The following is a 17,018-nucleotide window of genomic DNA, read 5'->3' as shown; positions in this document are numbered from 1 at the left end:
GGGGTACTGTTCTTAGCTGGTTTCAGACCTTCCTATCTGGCAGGACACAGCAAGTATGTCTGGGCACACACTACTCTAATCCAGTGCCACTTGCCTATGGAGTTCCACAGGGTTCTGTACTATCACCATTACTCTTTGCAGTCTACATGCTCCCACTGGGCAAAATAATCCAGAACTATGGTTTAGGATACCATTGTTATGCAGATGACACACAACTGTATCTGTCCTTCAAGCCTGGCACCCAAGACCCATCAGCATCCATAAATGCGTGTCTAGTGGATTTACAAAATTGGATGAACACCAGCTGGCTGAGGCTGAACTCTGACAAAACAGAGGTGTTGGTGGTAGGTGGTCCACACATGATGGATAAAGTTCAAAACGCTCACCACCTCAAACTAGCAATTGGATGAGATACTGTGCAGTATAAAGACTCTGTGCGAAACCTTGGGGTGATCCTGGATGGAAATCTAAAACTCAGACAGCAGGTATCAGCTGTCGTCAAGTCTTCCTTCTTCCATCTAAGAAATATAGCGAAAATAAAACACCTTATCCCAGCTGAAGACCTACCTGCCCTGGTTCACGCATTTGTATCCTCCCGCCTAGACTACTGCAACGCCCTGTTAATCGGATCTACAGATAAGGTTCTGCGCCCCTTACAGCTAGTACAGAATGCTGCAGCCAGACTCCTAGCCAATGCCCCCCGCAGCTCACACATCACCCCAGTACTGCAAACTCTTCACTGGTTGCCAGTAAAATGGAGAATCAATTTTAAGATCTGCCTGCTGACATTCAAGGCTCTACACCACATGGGACCCAAATACATAGCGGATCTATTGGAACTTTATGCCCCTCCACGCACCCTCCGCTCTGCCAACAAGATGAAGCTGGTTATTCCCAGGATACACTTAACATTTGGTGCTCGGGCCTTTTCCTATGCAGCCCCTACTCTATGGAACTCACTTCCACAATCAGTACGAGAGGCTCCTTCTCTGGACAGCTTTAAAAAAAGGCTAAAAACTCACCTCTTTTCCCTAGCCTTTGAGACTGCATAATGCAGGGTCACAGCGCTTTGAGTCCCCAGGGAGAAAAGCGCTATATAAATATTATTGTTATTGTTATTGTTATTAAGTGCATTTTGAAAATAAAGAAATCCCTATTAACCCCCAATGAGGAGATGGACTAGTCAAAAACCTGTTGGTTCTGTTAGATTTCTACTACCTACTGTAAGTGACAGCAACATAGGAGAAAAGTAATTTATGGCTCATTTTACTGTGGGAGATACGTACTTCTTAATTGTATATGTTTACATTTATTTTAAATTTTAAGATTTTCGTGACAGAGGTCCTTTAACAACTTTTTGTTCAAAGCACCCCAACAAGCACACATATGCCATCTGTTAATCACCAGCTTTGCTCCCAGATTCAGTTCCCTCCAGCAGTTCTAGCTTCTCCTGCAACTCTAGTCACAATGCCAGCCATACAACACCGCTTACTCGGGATCCTTAAGACTGGCTCACGTGACCATCTGCTGTTCTGTATTTTGTGGCTGTCCTGCATTTACTGCTGTCGACAATGGATTGAAATGGACATGCACAAAGTGCCGATGCTTCTCTATAGAGGATAGGCTCTTTCACATATGTTTGTTGTGGTATTATGTGATGCAGTCTGCTGTGGAAAAATGTTGACCTGCACAAATCTTTCTGGAGAGCAGATTGCGTTTCCACTTTTTTATATATGGCATGCCTCACAGCAGCACACCGCATCTATAAATATCATATGTGTGCATGAAAAAAGGGTGCCAGAAAAAGAGGGCCCAACTGGATAGCGAAATTGCGCTGGTGGATAATGAAATCTCGATAACGATAAACATAGTTAACAAATTTGGTTAACAATAAATACCATTTTAAAACAGACGGGCGTTTAAAACGAAAATATAATAACGTTAAAATCCTTATGTAATTCAACAATACAGCTTAACCCAACCCTAATCTTACGCAGAACCCTCCCCTGGTGGTGCCTAAAACTAACCACTCCCCTAGTGCCTAACCCTAACAACCTCCCTGGTGGTGCCTAACCATAACCGCCCCTTGGTGGTTCCTAACCCTAACAACCCCCCTGGTGGTGACTAACCGTAACTAACCCCCACCCCGCGGTATTGCCTAACCCTAACCACTCCCCTTGGAGAAACACCCTTTTACACATAGAAACTATAATATCTTTGATAACGTAAAATCTGTACATACAAACAAAATAATATGACAAAAACTATAAACGTTGCAAGCTTCTAAAATGATAACATGCTATAAAAGCTTTAATGTTCTAATGTTGTTAACGATATTTATCGGGCGCCCTTTTTTCTGATTTTTTTCGCTGTCTTAACGATAATTTCATTAGCGTCTACAGCAGTGCCCTTTTTCGTCCACTAGCCGCTGGCACCCTTTTTTCCTGCTACCATATCATACCACTCTAGTGTAGTGTCAGCACAGCCTAACTTAGCTGGGATCTCTTGTTTAATGTAAAAGATGAAGCCTAATTGGTTGTTATGGGCAAACATTCCAAACTTTAGTTAGTCTTGTTGCTTGTCTTAGTAGCTCACTTGGCCCAACCTGTTTTCAGCCTGCAAATGTTTTATGGTTGTTATCTGTACTTTTGATGTTGTGTTACTTTAAATCTCAAGTACAGGCACAATGTTTTTCTAATTATGACTGTGTAAGTGTTAAATTGCAGACCATGTGTTTGTCTGTGCAGATTAGTGGATGTCAAATAACTTATTAAGTAAAGTGTTTAGTAAGAAGTTCAGACACTGGCTAAGTAACCACCTCCTGTGGCACAGGCAATTTTGCAATCTTCTCATGGAGTTTTACTCTATGCCTGTCTCTTTGGAGTCTGAACAGCAGAATTAGCAATGGCCACTTCAGAACCTGAAACTGATTCCCTCTATCCAGCAGCCTCTGGTCATTTTATCATAACTTAAATATTGTGGCCTCGCCCTCTACAAAAAAATGCTACATTTCTGTACTCTTTTTACTATGCTGCTAGATGGTATATTTATTAAATATGTGCATGGGGACTGATTTAAGATTTGTAAAACTTTGCATATTAAATTCTAGCTTGAAGAGGTAGAAATCATTTTGACCCCTCTTGTTTCAGATTTCCAAGCTCTGGGGTTAAAGAAGGGCATGTTCTTCAACCCAGACCCATATCTGAAGATTTCTATCCAGCCTGGGAAACACAGCATCTTTCCAGCACTCCCTCACCATGGCCAAGAAAAGAGGTCAAAAATTATATGCAACACCGTCAATCCTGTCTGGAAACGAGAAGTAAGTCTTTGTGTATTTTGGGCATTGGTTCTCTGCAATGTGTGATCTGAGGCTCCATTCAAGCAAATTGCAACATTAGGGTACTTACTGTAGGCAATCCAAGAGCACTGATAACTACCATAAACATTAAAACGGCCCCTTCATAAATATAATTGACTTAAAGGAAAAAGTGAGGGTCATGTGGTGGCAGCCATTTTTGTTTCCCTTTAAACAATACCAGAAGCCTGGCAGTCCTGCCGATCTCTTTAGCTGCAGTAGTGTCTGATTTGCACGTGGCTCAGCCTTGGGTCAGAACACTAGATTGACATGCTTGTTCAGGACCTGTAGCTACAAGTATTTCAGGCAGATGACCAGCATGACAGCCAGGCAATTTGCATTGTTTCAAATAAATAAACATGTCAGCCTCCATATCCCTCTCACTTCAGGTGTGCTCTAAATGAGAAAAAAACGGACGTTTTAAAGGTGGAGAACAAAAAAGTAACAATCTAGCACCAGATTGTCCCATTTTTATATATAAAGGCCCATTTATCATTTAGTCCCTATTCTTCTTTGGTCAGTTTTTAGAACTACCTTCATTTCAATAACAGGAACTGGCAGAGATGGATATTGTTCATACACCCACACAGAAGTCTAAAATACCGAATGCGGTATTTTCCCTCCCAGATTTTGTTACCGCAAAGCCTTTTATGAATCGAGGCCATTGTATAGCCAAATGTGTGACACCACTATTCACTACAGCTGTTCTGCATCTTGCTATGTCCCCACCTTGGCTGTAATCCACTGCCTACACTATGAATCAGCTTCACACCTATTGCTTCTGCTATATTCCTCCTGGAAGCTGCCTAAACAACTTCTCCTTCAGCTAGTTCAATTTCCATCGCCTGATACAGGATGAGGACATCATTATAAATGCACGGGGCTGTGATTAGCTGTCATTCCAAAACTCTCAGTGCTATTTAAAGAGCAAGGGGTAGCCTCATCCTGATCAGCAGTTGAGATGCTCTATGAGATCATACATTGCAGAGCTGTATTGCAATTCTGTTGCAAATTGCATGCAGTTTGGAAATGAGCTGATAAGTGCTGTAGCTGTTCATTTTAAATTACTAATTTCCAAGCTACCTGCAGTTAATTATTAACTAGTATTTATATGGCGCCAATATCTTCCGCATCGCTTTACACAGTCATATGTCTAGGGATGTATCGTGGTGGGTTGGGGAGTTTGCATCAAAAATGCAATAACCCTTGGAATATCAGTGTTTCATTATTTCTTCCACTGTATTACACTCTTGCCACTAGATGGCAGTTTAACAACATTGTTATTGAAGAGAATTATAGGGAATACTATAAACCTGGATTGTGCAAAACACTTGCTTAAGGTGACACTGAAGCAAAAAACAAAAAAAACCCTTATGATATAATAAATTGTATGTGTAGTATGGATAATTCATAGAACATTAGAAGCAAAGAAAATAGTTTGATATTTTTATTTTCAGTTATAAAGCTTTTTTTTTATAACATTGCATCATTCTCTAATACTTGCCGTTTACACACTACACGCTACTCTGTAGTAAAACCTTAAACAAACAAGGTACAGTGAGAGACAATTGACATAAAAGCTTCAGAAGGCAGCGCTTAGTAAAGAGCTGAGAGAGGCTCTTTTGCATAGATAACATAATTTCTTAACTCTTCCTGTACTGGAAACGATATGAGACTCATATCTGTGTTGCTAATGTTTTATTTCTTAGCTGTACTACACATACAAATCACATCATACGTTTATTTTCACTTAAGATTACATTTAAATTGTTGGCTTTTTAATTCGGTCATGAATAAAAGTAGCATTTGATTGGCGTTATGTTTTATCACCCTTACTTATTTTGAGCCCCGAGATTATGCAGTACTATGCATTAACTGGTTAGAAGATGGGTTTTACAAGCAAACAAAAGGCCTGTGGGTGACCACAGAAAATTAAGGGTTACAGATGCTTTATACTGTTTTCCTAAATGTCTTCCTTATTTGCCTAATCACCTAGCCAGCATTAAAATACGCTGAAAATCAGGTAACCAGAAACACTTATTCGAATACTTTATGGCATATTAGATGCAGGGAAGGAATACTGTATAGAAAGAACAATAAAAATGTATGAGGACAAATGCTGAATCAATGACATTGGTAGACATTTCCAGTAATGCTGGTTTATTTTATTGTCACTTTATTCTAAATAAAATGTGTAATTTTTTTTAAAGAAAGTAGCCAGTATATGTAATTCATTTCTATGAATGCTCTCTCCTACGTATGCAATTAATAGACTTACCAGCATACCTTACAAGTCCATACTATGACATAGTAGGAGGAGCAGGCTGACAACATAGGAGGCGGGTGGAATACGCAATAGGTAGGGGAAATGGGACTGTGAGTAAATGGAGGTAGTGGACCTGGCACAGGACAGAAGGAAAACAGAGAGAAATATATCTCAGCTGTGCCAGCTGGCTGCCTATGTATAGCAGCTAATTTGTAAACACAGGATGTTAACCCTATACCTGTTTCTATGAAATTGCTTATATTTTAGAGCAGAGAGAAAGTTCTGAGTTCAGATCCGCTTTAAGAAAAGGGGGAACATGGGTAGGGGAGTTAGAAGAGATGGATTCTAAGGGCTTCTATAAAAATGTTAAAGATTGGACAAAACCTGATGGAGTGGAGCAAACAAGGTGAGAGAGTGGGAACAGCCTTTAGAGAAATCTTAAAGCCAAGTGTGGGAAGAGGTTATGAGTAAGGAAATCATTAGAAGGTCAATGGAGGAGAGCGTGTATTTACGAATACGTTTGAAAATGTAAGTTGGACAGAAACCATGGAGTAATTTACAGGTAAAGCACTAATTCATTCTGAGGTGGGTCAATGCACCAATTTGCAGATAAGAAGTAGTGGGTAGGAACATGAATTATAGCAGCAGTATTCATGATGTATTGTAAAGGTGAGAGTCTGGTTGGTTGAATAGCAGATATGAGGATGACACAGTAGTCGGGACAATCGATAACAAAGGCATGAAATGTTTTAAAGGTGCGTAGAAAAAAATGAACAGTTTTGTTCAAATCGAGTTTCAGGTATGTGTCACACATCATCATCCACAATGGCCAAAATGGACACACAGCCTGAATCTTTGGTCAGGACAGAGGAAGACAAGTCAGAAGTGGTCAAGTACATTTCGGAGTCATCTGCATTCAGAATTGTAGGGTTGGATATGAGTTTGTTAATGAAAAAGGTGTAAACAGAGAAGAACACAAATCCAAGGACTGAGTCTTGGGGAAGACAGAGACAGAGGAGGGGAGTCTCAGAGGAAGAGTTACCATTGAAAGTGAATGCCCAATTAAAGCAATAATTGCAACTAAACTCTTCCAACAAGATGATATTAGCATTTTCACAATGCTGGTGAAGATTTTTCCCTTTCTCTCTCTGGCCCTTATTCAATTCACAAATTCACAAAAAGTGCCATAAAAGTAGGTAAAAAAGTACTGTCAAAATTATTCAGAGTATTTTCTTGCTTGCTGGTGGCTTAAACTGTATTTTATTGATATGGTTTCAAAATATCAAACAAGGTGAATTGAATAAGGACCTCTGTCTCTCATTTTTTTGTACAAAAATTTAAATTAATTGGCAGATATTTGTTAATACAGTGCTATTTTTCAGTTCCTACAGGGATATTGTATTTAAGACAGGACTGCTTGTCTCATTTGTTTTCATTTAAAATGCTGTTTCTGCTCAGCCATTTAGAAGACTAGCTTTTAAGTTTTAAATCAATGTTGTGACCAATTACCTATGTTCTACGGTATATTGCATTGGCATAGATGGCCAGACATGCTTCATAAGAATTTTCTGATGCAGTACTGGATGCCCTCAAAATAATCACAATTATGATATTCCCTAATGTTACAAGTACTACTGTATTTTATATTTCTATTCCAATTCTATTCATAGGTTACAAGGTATACTCTCTGTCTATTTTCTGCAAAATCCTTGCTATAAATGTAGACTGTATGTATTTTTTGTATTTATTATCTAACATTAAGTACCACTGAAGATGTCATGTAAAGCAATCACAATAATAATATTAACTTATAATAATTATATTTCTACAGCTGTTCAGCTTTGTTTCTCTTCCAACTGATGTATTGGAAATTGAAGTAAAGGATAAGTTTGCCAAGAGCCGACCTATTATCAAACGATTTTTGGGTAAGCTGTCCATGCCAGTACAGCGGCTCCTGGAAAGACATGCAATTGGGTGAGTGTTGCTAAGTGTGTAAGTTACCGCTATGTAAAGAAGGATTTAACAATAATGCATACTATGCCCAGAGTACTCATGCATTGCACTTGCCAGGTCAGCCTACAGACAGCTTTCTGGTTTGCTTCCTTTCCACAGTGTGCCACTATCTTTATGTGTCAGCTTTCTTCCAGGTACCCATTGCTCACTATTACCATTTTCTCTATTGCACACTGTAGCATCCTATTGAGAATGTGTTCCTCCTCCTCCAATGGCAATGCAGCCTAATTTGAGCCTTGGCCTCCTTAAGTTCCCTTGCTCCGTCCATCTCATCAATTTTTAAAAGAATCAATATTTTAAAATGAGGATCTTTCAGCAATCAGGATGAACCTGGACTTCAATCCACAGTAAATTGTGTAATGCTGGGCATACACGGTTAGATAGTTCTTATCAATCGAGCCGCTGATGGCTCGATTGATAAGATCCATCCTGTCCAATCACCGTGGCGGATTGATACCGCGATCGATCCCCGCGGGGCGGACAATAGAAAAAAACGAAGAGCTGACAGGAAGCGCCCGCGGGGACGAGCGGGAATCGATCCGTGCGCACGCGCGGACAAGCGGTGACGCGCCGGCATCGAGCCGGCTGGCTCGATACCAACACATAAACGAAGCAGTTATGCCCAGCATAAGATAAATGAGGTCATATGCTCATCACCTCTGTTTAAAACACATGCTGTAACATCCGCTGTCAGGGCGGCTGCGGACACGCAGGGTGTTTCCCCAGCCGCCTCGCCTGCATACTCAGGAACTTCACCCATGCCTCTGGCATCTAGTACGCCGAGGACGGGTCTGTCATTGGCACATAGGACTGCTGTATCGCACGGGCGCGCGCGGAGACAGGACCTTTATGCGGGGAGGAGGCGCGACTGACGTCAGAGGTGACTCACGGCGCTCAGGATTGGCTGATTGGAGTGGGCGCGGCCGTGGGGTCTCCTCTGCTTCAAAAGCCTTCGCTGCTCACTCGCAACTTGTCTGTTGTTGCGAATACTTATGTGCTAGCGCTCAGACCTTAGATAGTATCCGGTGTGCTTTGATCTGGGAGGAAACCAGGGATTTCACACAAGACTAGGATATTATTATACTGTATATTGATATATTGTGTATGACTCTTGCTACCATATGACTCTGCTCCAGTGGAGTAGTTAAGGAGCCGTGGGCCCCGGTGCAAGTTTTACATGGGACCTCCCAAGCACTCTATACATAACAATTGATACGGCGCACCAAAACCTGCCAATGGCAACTACAGTGTCAGAGGTGTAAGCAGGGAATGGGGAACAGTTTGTTAATGATTACTACTATTATTTTAAAGCATCTATAGAAGTGATTATTACCAACACAGGGCCAATAGAGAGCTAATATTGTGCTTGGGGGAAGGCCCCTTGGGCCCCTCTGACTCAAGGGCCCCGATGCGGTCGCTACCTCTGCAACCCCTATTGCTACGCCACTAACCCCTATTGCTACGCCACTGCTCTGCTCTTTGATTACCGTTCCTATACTTCTGCCTATCTGACTCTGTTACTGTACCCTGCCTGATACCTTACCATTCTGTTGCCTGTCGATTCTGTACTGTGCCTGCTCGCTCGTTGCTGACCTTTGCCTGCCTGACCTCTCTACTCACCAGTGAGCCCTTGTCACTGGTGAGGTGCTCTTTTGACAGAACCCACCAGCTCCTCTGGTGAGGTAAAGCCAATACTGTCAGTTATTGTGTACTGATAATACTCACCAGCTCCTCTGGTAAGGTGAAGCCAAATTATCAGTTATTGTGTTGACAGTACCCACCAGCTCCTCTGGTGAGGTAAAGCCAAACTGTCAGTTATTGTGTACGGTTAGTACTCGCCAGCTCCTCTGGTGAGGTGACGTCTAACTTATCAGTTACTGTGTTCTAATAATACCCACCAGCTCCTCTGGTGAGGTTTTGCTACACTATCAGTTACTATACTCTATACTCACCAGCTCCTCTGGTGAGATTCTGCTACTCATTCTGTTACTGTTGCTCCAAGCATTACATATCTTGTTGGTCATTTGCTATACTTGTATTATTGGTGATACTGCAGATCACCACATAATCAGGTATAACGTCTGTATTATTGGTGATTCTGCAGATCACAAATAATCAGATATCTGTGTGCTACACCAATCGTTACACATGCATGATTCTGTATTAATAATAATAGAAATCTGTATATCATGATCTTCTGTGGCACTGTGCACAGTGTTGAAAACATGGCTCGGTAATGTGAATAAATATGCCTAGAACATGCACAATTTAAATATAAACAGATATACATATGAGAGTTTTATGTTGACTATTTTTTTTTTATTATCAAGGGATCGAGTTGTAAGCTACACGTTAGGCCGTCGGCTGCCAACCGATCATGTTAGTGGACAGCTGCAGTTCCGTTTTGAGATAACATCTTCTATCCATCATGGTAAAAGTTTTTCTTAATTTTTTTATTGTCTGTTTAAACTGATTGCAAAATAAAGTTTTATTAATCTTGGTTTCTACTAATAAACCTCCGGTGACGATCATCTTTTTTTCTTCTGTGTTTGTCATTGGCTGTTTATTTCTTGGTCTTTTATGATTCTGGCAGGGCACCTAGAAGAATTTCACACATTCCTTGATCTTCCCTAAAGGAGCTCTTCTAGAAGCCCTGCTAGGATTACTAAGGATAAGTAAGAAGAGACCTGTTGGGGCATATACTGTAGATGGCTAAAGAAGATGATGAGTTTTTAGTTAAAATTAAACTTATTCAATTTTATTTTTATAATGTGTGTCATTTTAAACGCTTCTATAAAGGTACAATACAATACAATTACATTTGTAAAGCGCTTTTCTCCCATAGGACTCAAAGCGCATAGTTGTGTCTCAGATCAATACAGGGTTGCAGGCTGGGTTGTGTTACAAAGGAGATAGTCAGATGTTCATAAATGCCAGACTGAAGAGGTAGGTTTTCAGTTTAGACTTAAATGCTTTCAGCCATGGAGCTGTCCTGATTGGGTGTGGCAGGGAGTTCTAAAGTGTAGGGGCAGCATGACAAAAGGCGCTGTCTCCAAAGGTTTTGAGGTGGACTCTGGGGGTGTTACGTCCTTTTGATCTAAGATTGTGGGGGGTGTGATGCAAGATTGTGGGGGGTGTGATGCAGGTGAATGGTTAAAGGCTAGAGAGACCTTAATTGAAAATTCATCTGGTTGGGAATTATAATTATATTTCCCACTTCTACAGTATATCTGCCAACCGAAATATGTCAGCATTCATTTATTGGTATCAGGACTGCAAAAGAGCCTAAAATCAGGTAACCGTGCTTTGTGAAAAATGTCCTGATCTTTGAGCAAACCTCATAAAGCACCCCCTACCAACACTGAGCATGATTGCCCGTACTAGAATGGTAGTGAGCTATATTCACGGCTTTCTTACCATAAGGATGCCAACCATCGTGCCTGTGTGCCAGGCCAGAAGAGAGGACACACAAGGAATGAAGGAATGAATGCTGTTTTTTACAGTGAATGCAGTGAATTAGTTGTGATTTTTTTTTTTAGGAAACATAAATACATGTCATTATGATGCCTTCATTAAAACAAAACATCCAAAACAGTGTCAGAGGTTGTTAGGTTGTTATTACAAACAGATAAGACCCTTTCTCTTTTTTGCATACAAGTATCTGGTTCCACCCAGAGAGCAGCGGCTCCATAGTGCACCAACGAAAGCCAATACTAATTTATATGTACACAGAAACATAGTCAGATAGTTAGCGCAGGACATTGATTTGTATTTCTTGGATTTAAACTGAACAATCTCTTGAACTAGGAATTTACGATGCCTGTGTGTCTGGCAGTGTCTCAGTTGTGTGAGCACTCAGTAAACAAAGGGTCCTATCTGTTTGTAATAACAACCTAACAACCTCTGACACTGTTTTGGATGTTTTGTAATTTACCCAGTTAATGACTGCCTAACGCCAATAGGCGTGGGCAGGTCTTAAGTCGTTTTCCATGGAGGGTGTCTCCGTGAACAGCCGGAGAGCCGCCGATGGCGGCTCGCCGGCAAAATGTGAACACGCGGGAAAGAAATCCAGCAGCGCCGTAAGGCAGATCGGCGATCCCCGGCCTCTGATTGGCCGGGGATCGCCGGCATATGATAGGCTGAAGCCTATCCTACAATGCACAGGACGGATATCCGTCCTGCGCAGCCCATGGAGGGAGAGGGAGGGAGAGCAAGCCGGCAGGGATCAGACCCCCCCCCCAGCAGGACATCCCCCTAGTGGGGAAAAAAGGGGGTAAGTCTGATCGCCCTGGCATAATCCTGATCTGTGCTGCGGGCTGGAGAGCCCACGCAGCACAGATCAGGCAAAACACCCCTGGTCCTTAGTGGTTGAATGCATCATAATGGCATGTATTTATGTCCAAAAATCCATGTATCCCATTTGATGCTGCATGTATAAAGCTGTCTTATAAGCATACAGAATTCAGTCTGACGAAGGCCCAGGGGTCGAAAGCTTACTCTTTTATATATACTTTTATGTTAGCCAATAAATGGTGTCATCCTGATTCAAAACTCCATTTTTCCGTTGTGAGAGGTTACAGATTTAATTTGAACACATATTCCAATTAATTTGAACTGCCAAATGATGCTATTAATGACATAGTGCAGGCAGCCCTGGGGGTCTCTCAACCTATATAAAGTAATTTGAAGTTAGCTTTCTCCATTTTTGCCATCAGTGAGCTGACGAAAGCTGAATTCAGACTGTTTGCCAGACTGAATTCAGACTGTATAAACAAACTTATAAAAGACTTAAAGACTGAACATGATAAAGCTACATAATTAGAGGTAAACTTCAATAAAAACTGCATCACAGAATGATCAGTGTTTTCAAATACACACGTTTTTTCTAAAGTCAAAAGTTAAAGGATACCCGAGGTGACTAGTGACATGATGAGATAGACATGGGTATGTACAGTGCCTAGCACTCAAATAACTATGCTGTGTTCCTTTTTTTTTCTCTGCCTGAAAGAGTTAAATATCAGGTATGTAAGTGGCTGACTCAGTCCTGACTCAGACAGGAAGTGACTACAGTGTGACCCTCACTGATAAGAAATTCCAACTATAAAACAATTTCCTAGCAGAAAATGGCTTCTGAGAGAAGGAAAGAGATAAAAAGGGTTAATAGTTCATAGATTTTAGCTCTGGCATACTTCAATGAATGTGTCATTGAGCAAAATCAATAAAATAGTTAAAACTTAAAAAGTAGATTTAAACATTAAAAAAAACTGTGGAATATCTTAAAAAGTCATTTTTAGGAGAAGGAAGATAGATACAATTGTCTATTTCATTCGTTTGTTTTCGCCTCGGGTGTCCCTTAAAGTTAAGTTAATCAAGTTGCTGAACCTCCCTAGTGATCATTGAAACTATCCATCACTATGAAGAGTTAATAGTCCTGAGAGGAGGAAAGGATGAGCTCACAGGGGCAAACCCAGGATTTTCGAGGGGGGGGGGGGATTCCTGAAAGGTCTCCCTCAGCCACGCGCTGGGTAAACATAATGCAACTTCCTGTCCAACTGACAGGATCTGACAATCATTTCCTAAATGTCCGATTGACAACGGAATCCATCAGGAGCAGTTTGGATACAGATAATGAGGACCACATGGCTGTGCTCATACCTGACTCTATTAAGTTCCCCAGAGCTTCTCCATACTCTGTACACACACTGCTGCTCCATGCTCTGTACACATGCTGCTTTATGCTCTGTACACACGCTGCTGCTCTATGCTCTGTACACATGCTGCTGCATTATGCTCTGTACACATGCTGCTGCATTATGATCTGTACACACACTGCTGCACCATGCTCTGTACACACACTGCTGCTCTGTACACACACTGCTACTCTATGTACACACGCTGCTGCTCTATGTTCTCATCCCGGAGCTGCTCCATGCTCTGTACACATGCTGCTACTACATCCAAAGTCAATTGTAGCAGGGAAAGAAAGGGGGTGGTGCTGTGAGCTGCAGGATACTTGCAGATATTCTGGTGCCTCAACTTGTGCCTTTCCCCAGAAACTGCACGGCCTTGGTCTTAGGGGGGGATTCTGGGCAGCTGTAATCCCCCTCTGCGTTTGCCTATGAGCTCAGGTAACACTTACTCAAGAAAGTCACAATGTGTGTATTAAGTCTGCAGTACACATCTCTGGAGCTATGCATTATTTTGTCATGCAGTTTTCACTGAAGGCAGTCTTTGGTTATATTTGGTTATATACTTGGTTTGATTTTCCCATATGTGTGTCAGGTGACCTTTAAATAAGCCTTTTTTATTCTGAACAGAATTTATTGTATTCCTCACTTCCATTTTCTGCATTTGTCATTTTATATTTTTAGATGATGAAGACATATCCATCACTTCTGATCCTGACCCGATTCCTAGCGAAAGTCCATTGCGCCACCCAGCGGAAGTCCTCTCTAATGAGCCCCAGCGAAGGACTTCAGTTGCCACAGAAAATCCTACTTCAGAGTTGCCAAATGGATGCATTTCTAGAGGTGGTCATGAAAAGTATGCAGCAATTGACAACAGATCAATAAGTCAACACAGTTTACATAAGACAGCCATTGCAAGTACAGTTGCTGGATCTTTTCTGGCTAGGACAACAGAGAGCCAAGAAATTGTTCCACATGAAGTAAATGATCTGAATCCTGAGCCAGGGCCGGAAACACTTTCTGCCTCAGATCCTGAAACCAAAGTAGAAAACATTGCTGATTCCAGCGCTGCCAATGAGGTAGAGTGTACAGATGTAATAAATGCAGAGGATGCTAGTTTGTCAGTGGAAGCAAACAAGGATGAAGAGAAAAACGGAGAAGAGTCAGTAGACAGCAATCTGCAACATGAAAATGAACCAAAACTGAGAAATACAGTGAAAAGGAAAACCAGGCCATGCTCTCTTCCTGTATCTGAACTGGAAACAGTGATTGCATCAGCATGTGGAGAACCCGAAACGCCCCGTACCCACTACATACGGATTCATAACTTATTACATAGTCTACCTTCTGCCCAGATGCTTAGGGATGGAGAAGAAGAAGAAGAGGAGCAAAATAGTGCAGATATGGATGAGGAGTCAACAGTGAAGGAATCTTCTGAGAAGGATATTGTCAGTGAAAGTGAAACTGTGGCAGCTGATCGTTCTCTAGATATTGCAGCTGATGAGGGTGATGACCTAGAGAACAGCAGGAGTACTTTACCATGTGACATTTCTTCCGATCGCCTTAGTGTTTGTAATCATGTTTGTGTAGATGAAGAGCATCCTCGGACTGAGAGTGAAAGTGACTCTAGTGCAAGGGTTCATGGCGACCATGACTGTGACACTTGTGACACCTCATGCTATAGCACTTCTTGTTATAGCACCTCATGCTACAGTACCTCTTGTTACAGCCCCTCCTGTTATGATAGCCACAACCGTTTTTCCAGTCACACACGCTTTTCTTCCGTAGACAGTGCCAGGATTTCTGAAAGTACTGTCTTCTCCTCTCAAGATGATGAGGAGGAGGAAAATAGTGCATTTGAGTCCATGCCTGATTCTAATCAAAGCCCGGAGCCTGACAGGGAACATGGGGATGGCTCAATTCAGTGGTCTGATGATCTTTCTAGTCAAAGTATTACTTCAGAGAGAACTTCTGGCGCCCTCGAATCTCCGGTTGCAGGCCCAAGCAATAGGAGAGAAGGTTAGATTCAAGCATGGGAATGCCTGCAAAAAATAAAAAGAGGATACTTAATATATGTTTTGTATTTTACAAATGAAATGCTTATATAATAAGGTTTGTAACCCTTTAGCAGCTAATTTATTTAGAGGCGTGCAAGTTTTCCAATTTATTTGAGCACATTTTTTATTTCTTTATTTGTTACATTTTCTTGCTTCTAATTAGTACTGCTGTAATGTGTATTTTGGCCACTTGTCACTTGGGGGCAGTGTGAGACAATAACAGAGGACTTCTACTTTCAGTTTCTATATTTTCTGCTAGGGAGAGAGATCAAAGCATTCAAAGAATTTACAGCACAATGAGTTCTGCCAACTGAGGTCAAAAGCAGTGCACTTATCTCAAATTAGATAATTTTATTGAAGCTGCTAATGAGTTAAAATGTATTAATATATTTCTAGAGTGTAGTAAAGTCATTTCTGTTAAAAAAACAAAACAAAAATGATGTTAGATTCAGTTCACACTACGAGAAAAATGCAATGAAACGCAGTGGACCAATGGACATATAGATGGATCATATAGGTAACACATGTCTATTATGTCAGATGTGGTGCCAGAATGCTTACAACAGTGCACTTTTCTGAACACAGACACAAGTTGGACATATCATAGCAGCACTGCTATTATGATATGTCCAATGCAGCAGACGTGTGAATATGTGTCATATTCCGTGGACAGGGCAGCGTATGTACTGTCACTGTCCATGGCACTGTACTGTGTAGTGTCAACCTAGCCTTAATTAAAGCAAACCTGTGACAAAAATAAAGATAAGTTAGGTACTTACCTCAGCAGAGGAAAGCCTTGGGATGATCCAGAGGCTTCTGCAATCCTCATCTGCCGCAATACTGCTTACTGGGACCTTCTACATCTTCGCAGCTGTGCTCCTGTCCATGTACGACTACACTCAGTCTTGACAGTTGCAAGCAAGGCCGCGACTGCACAGTTGCACAAAGCCGCTCGTGCTTAGAGGAAAAAGCCATGCACGTGTGACTCCATGCTACTGTCCAGGCATGGGCCTTACTTGCTCCTGCGCAGTGTGGCCACTCTCATACAAGGATGGGAGCATGGCTGCAAGAATATATTCGGCTTGCCGAATATGTTCAGTGTCCCAGCACTGGAATGACGAGGTCACGGAGGATGGGGGAATACTCTGGATTATCCAGACTCTTTACTGAGGCAAGTATATAACTTTGAATTTTTCCTCCTTCAGGTACACATTAACATAAAATATTTGGACATCATGGTCACATTATGGAAAGCCAATTGCACAAGAAAAATTATTATTCTGATAATCGAAACAGAAGTGGAATCCGTGCCAGGGCTGTATTTTGGTCTTCATGAGCCCTGTGAATAGGCAACTAAATCTAAGTTCAGTCCTGCTCACAATGGCTGGGGATGGCTACATTATGCATATTTTTATTAGTCTTTACATGTTTATTTTACAACTTGCTATCCTTTCATTATATTGTGCTTTTTAACATTTACTCCTTTGAAGTTCTTCTTTAGAGAAAACCAAAAGTAAGAATAATCTGATGAAGTAACAATTTAATCTAAAGTGTAATCTAACCCTAAATAGGACTTTCCTGGAATCCCATAGACTTAAAGAGGAGCTGTTAGGTATAGGGTCTCAGAGAAAAAAAACACA

General features: G+C 41.4%; 1 protein-coding gene across 4 annotated transcripts in view; it reads left to right on the top strand.

The window, feature by feature from the left end:
* The window catches only part of HECW1 (HECT, C2 and WW domain containing E3 ubiquitin protein ligase 1), a 412,329-nt gene that overhangs the window by 297,929 nt on the left and 97,382 nt on the right, over window positions 1-17,018 (top strand). For all 4 annotated transcript variants that reach the window (XM_068236363.1, XM_068236364.1, XM_068236365.1 and 1 more), the window contains 4 exons: window positions 3,150-3,319; window positions 7,453-7,595; window positions 9,965-10,065; window positions 14,006-15,340. In XM_068236363.1, the coding sequence (XP_068092464.1) occupies window positions 3,150-3,319; window positions 7,453-7,595; window positions 9,965-10,065; window positions 14,006-15,340 (1,749 nt within the window). The remainder of the gene's footprint in view (window positions 1-3,149; window positions 3,320-7,452; window positions 7,596-9,964; window positions 10,066-14,005; window positions 15,341-17,018) is intronic.

Source organism: Hyperolius riggenbachi, chromosome 5, assembly GCF_040937935.1.
Source record: "Hyperolius riggenbachi isolate aHypRig1 chromosome 5, aHypRig1.pri, whole genome shotgun sequence".
Taxonomy (NCBI): domain Eukaryota; kingdom Metazoa; phylum Chordata; class Amphibia; order Anura; family Hyperoliidae; genus Hyperolius; species Hyperolius riggenbachi.
The sequence above is the reverse complement of the archived record's forward strand: the minus strand, read 5'-3'. Positions and strand labels throughout refer to the sequence as shown.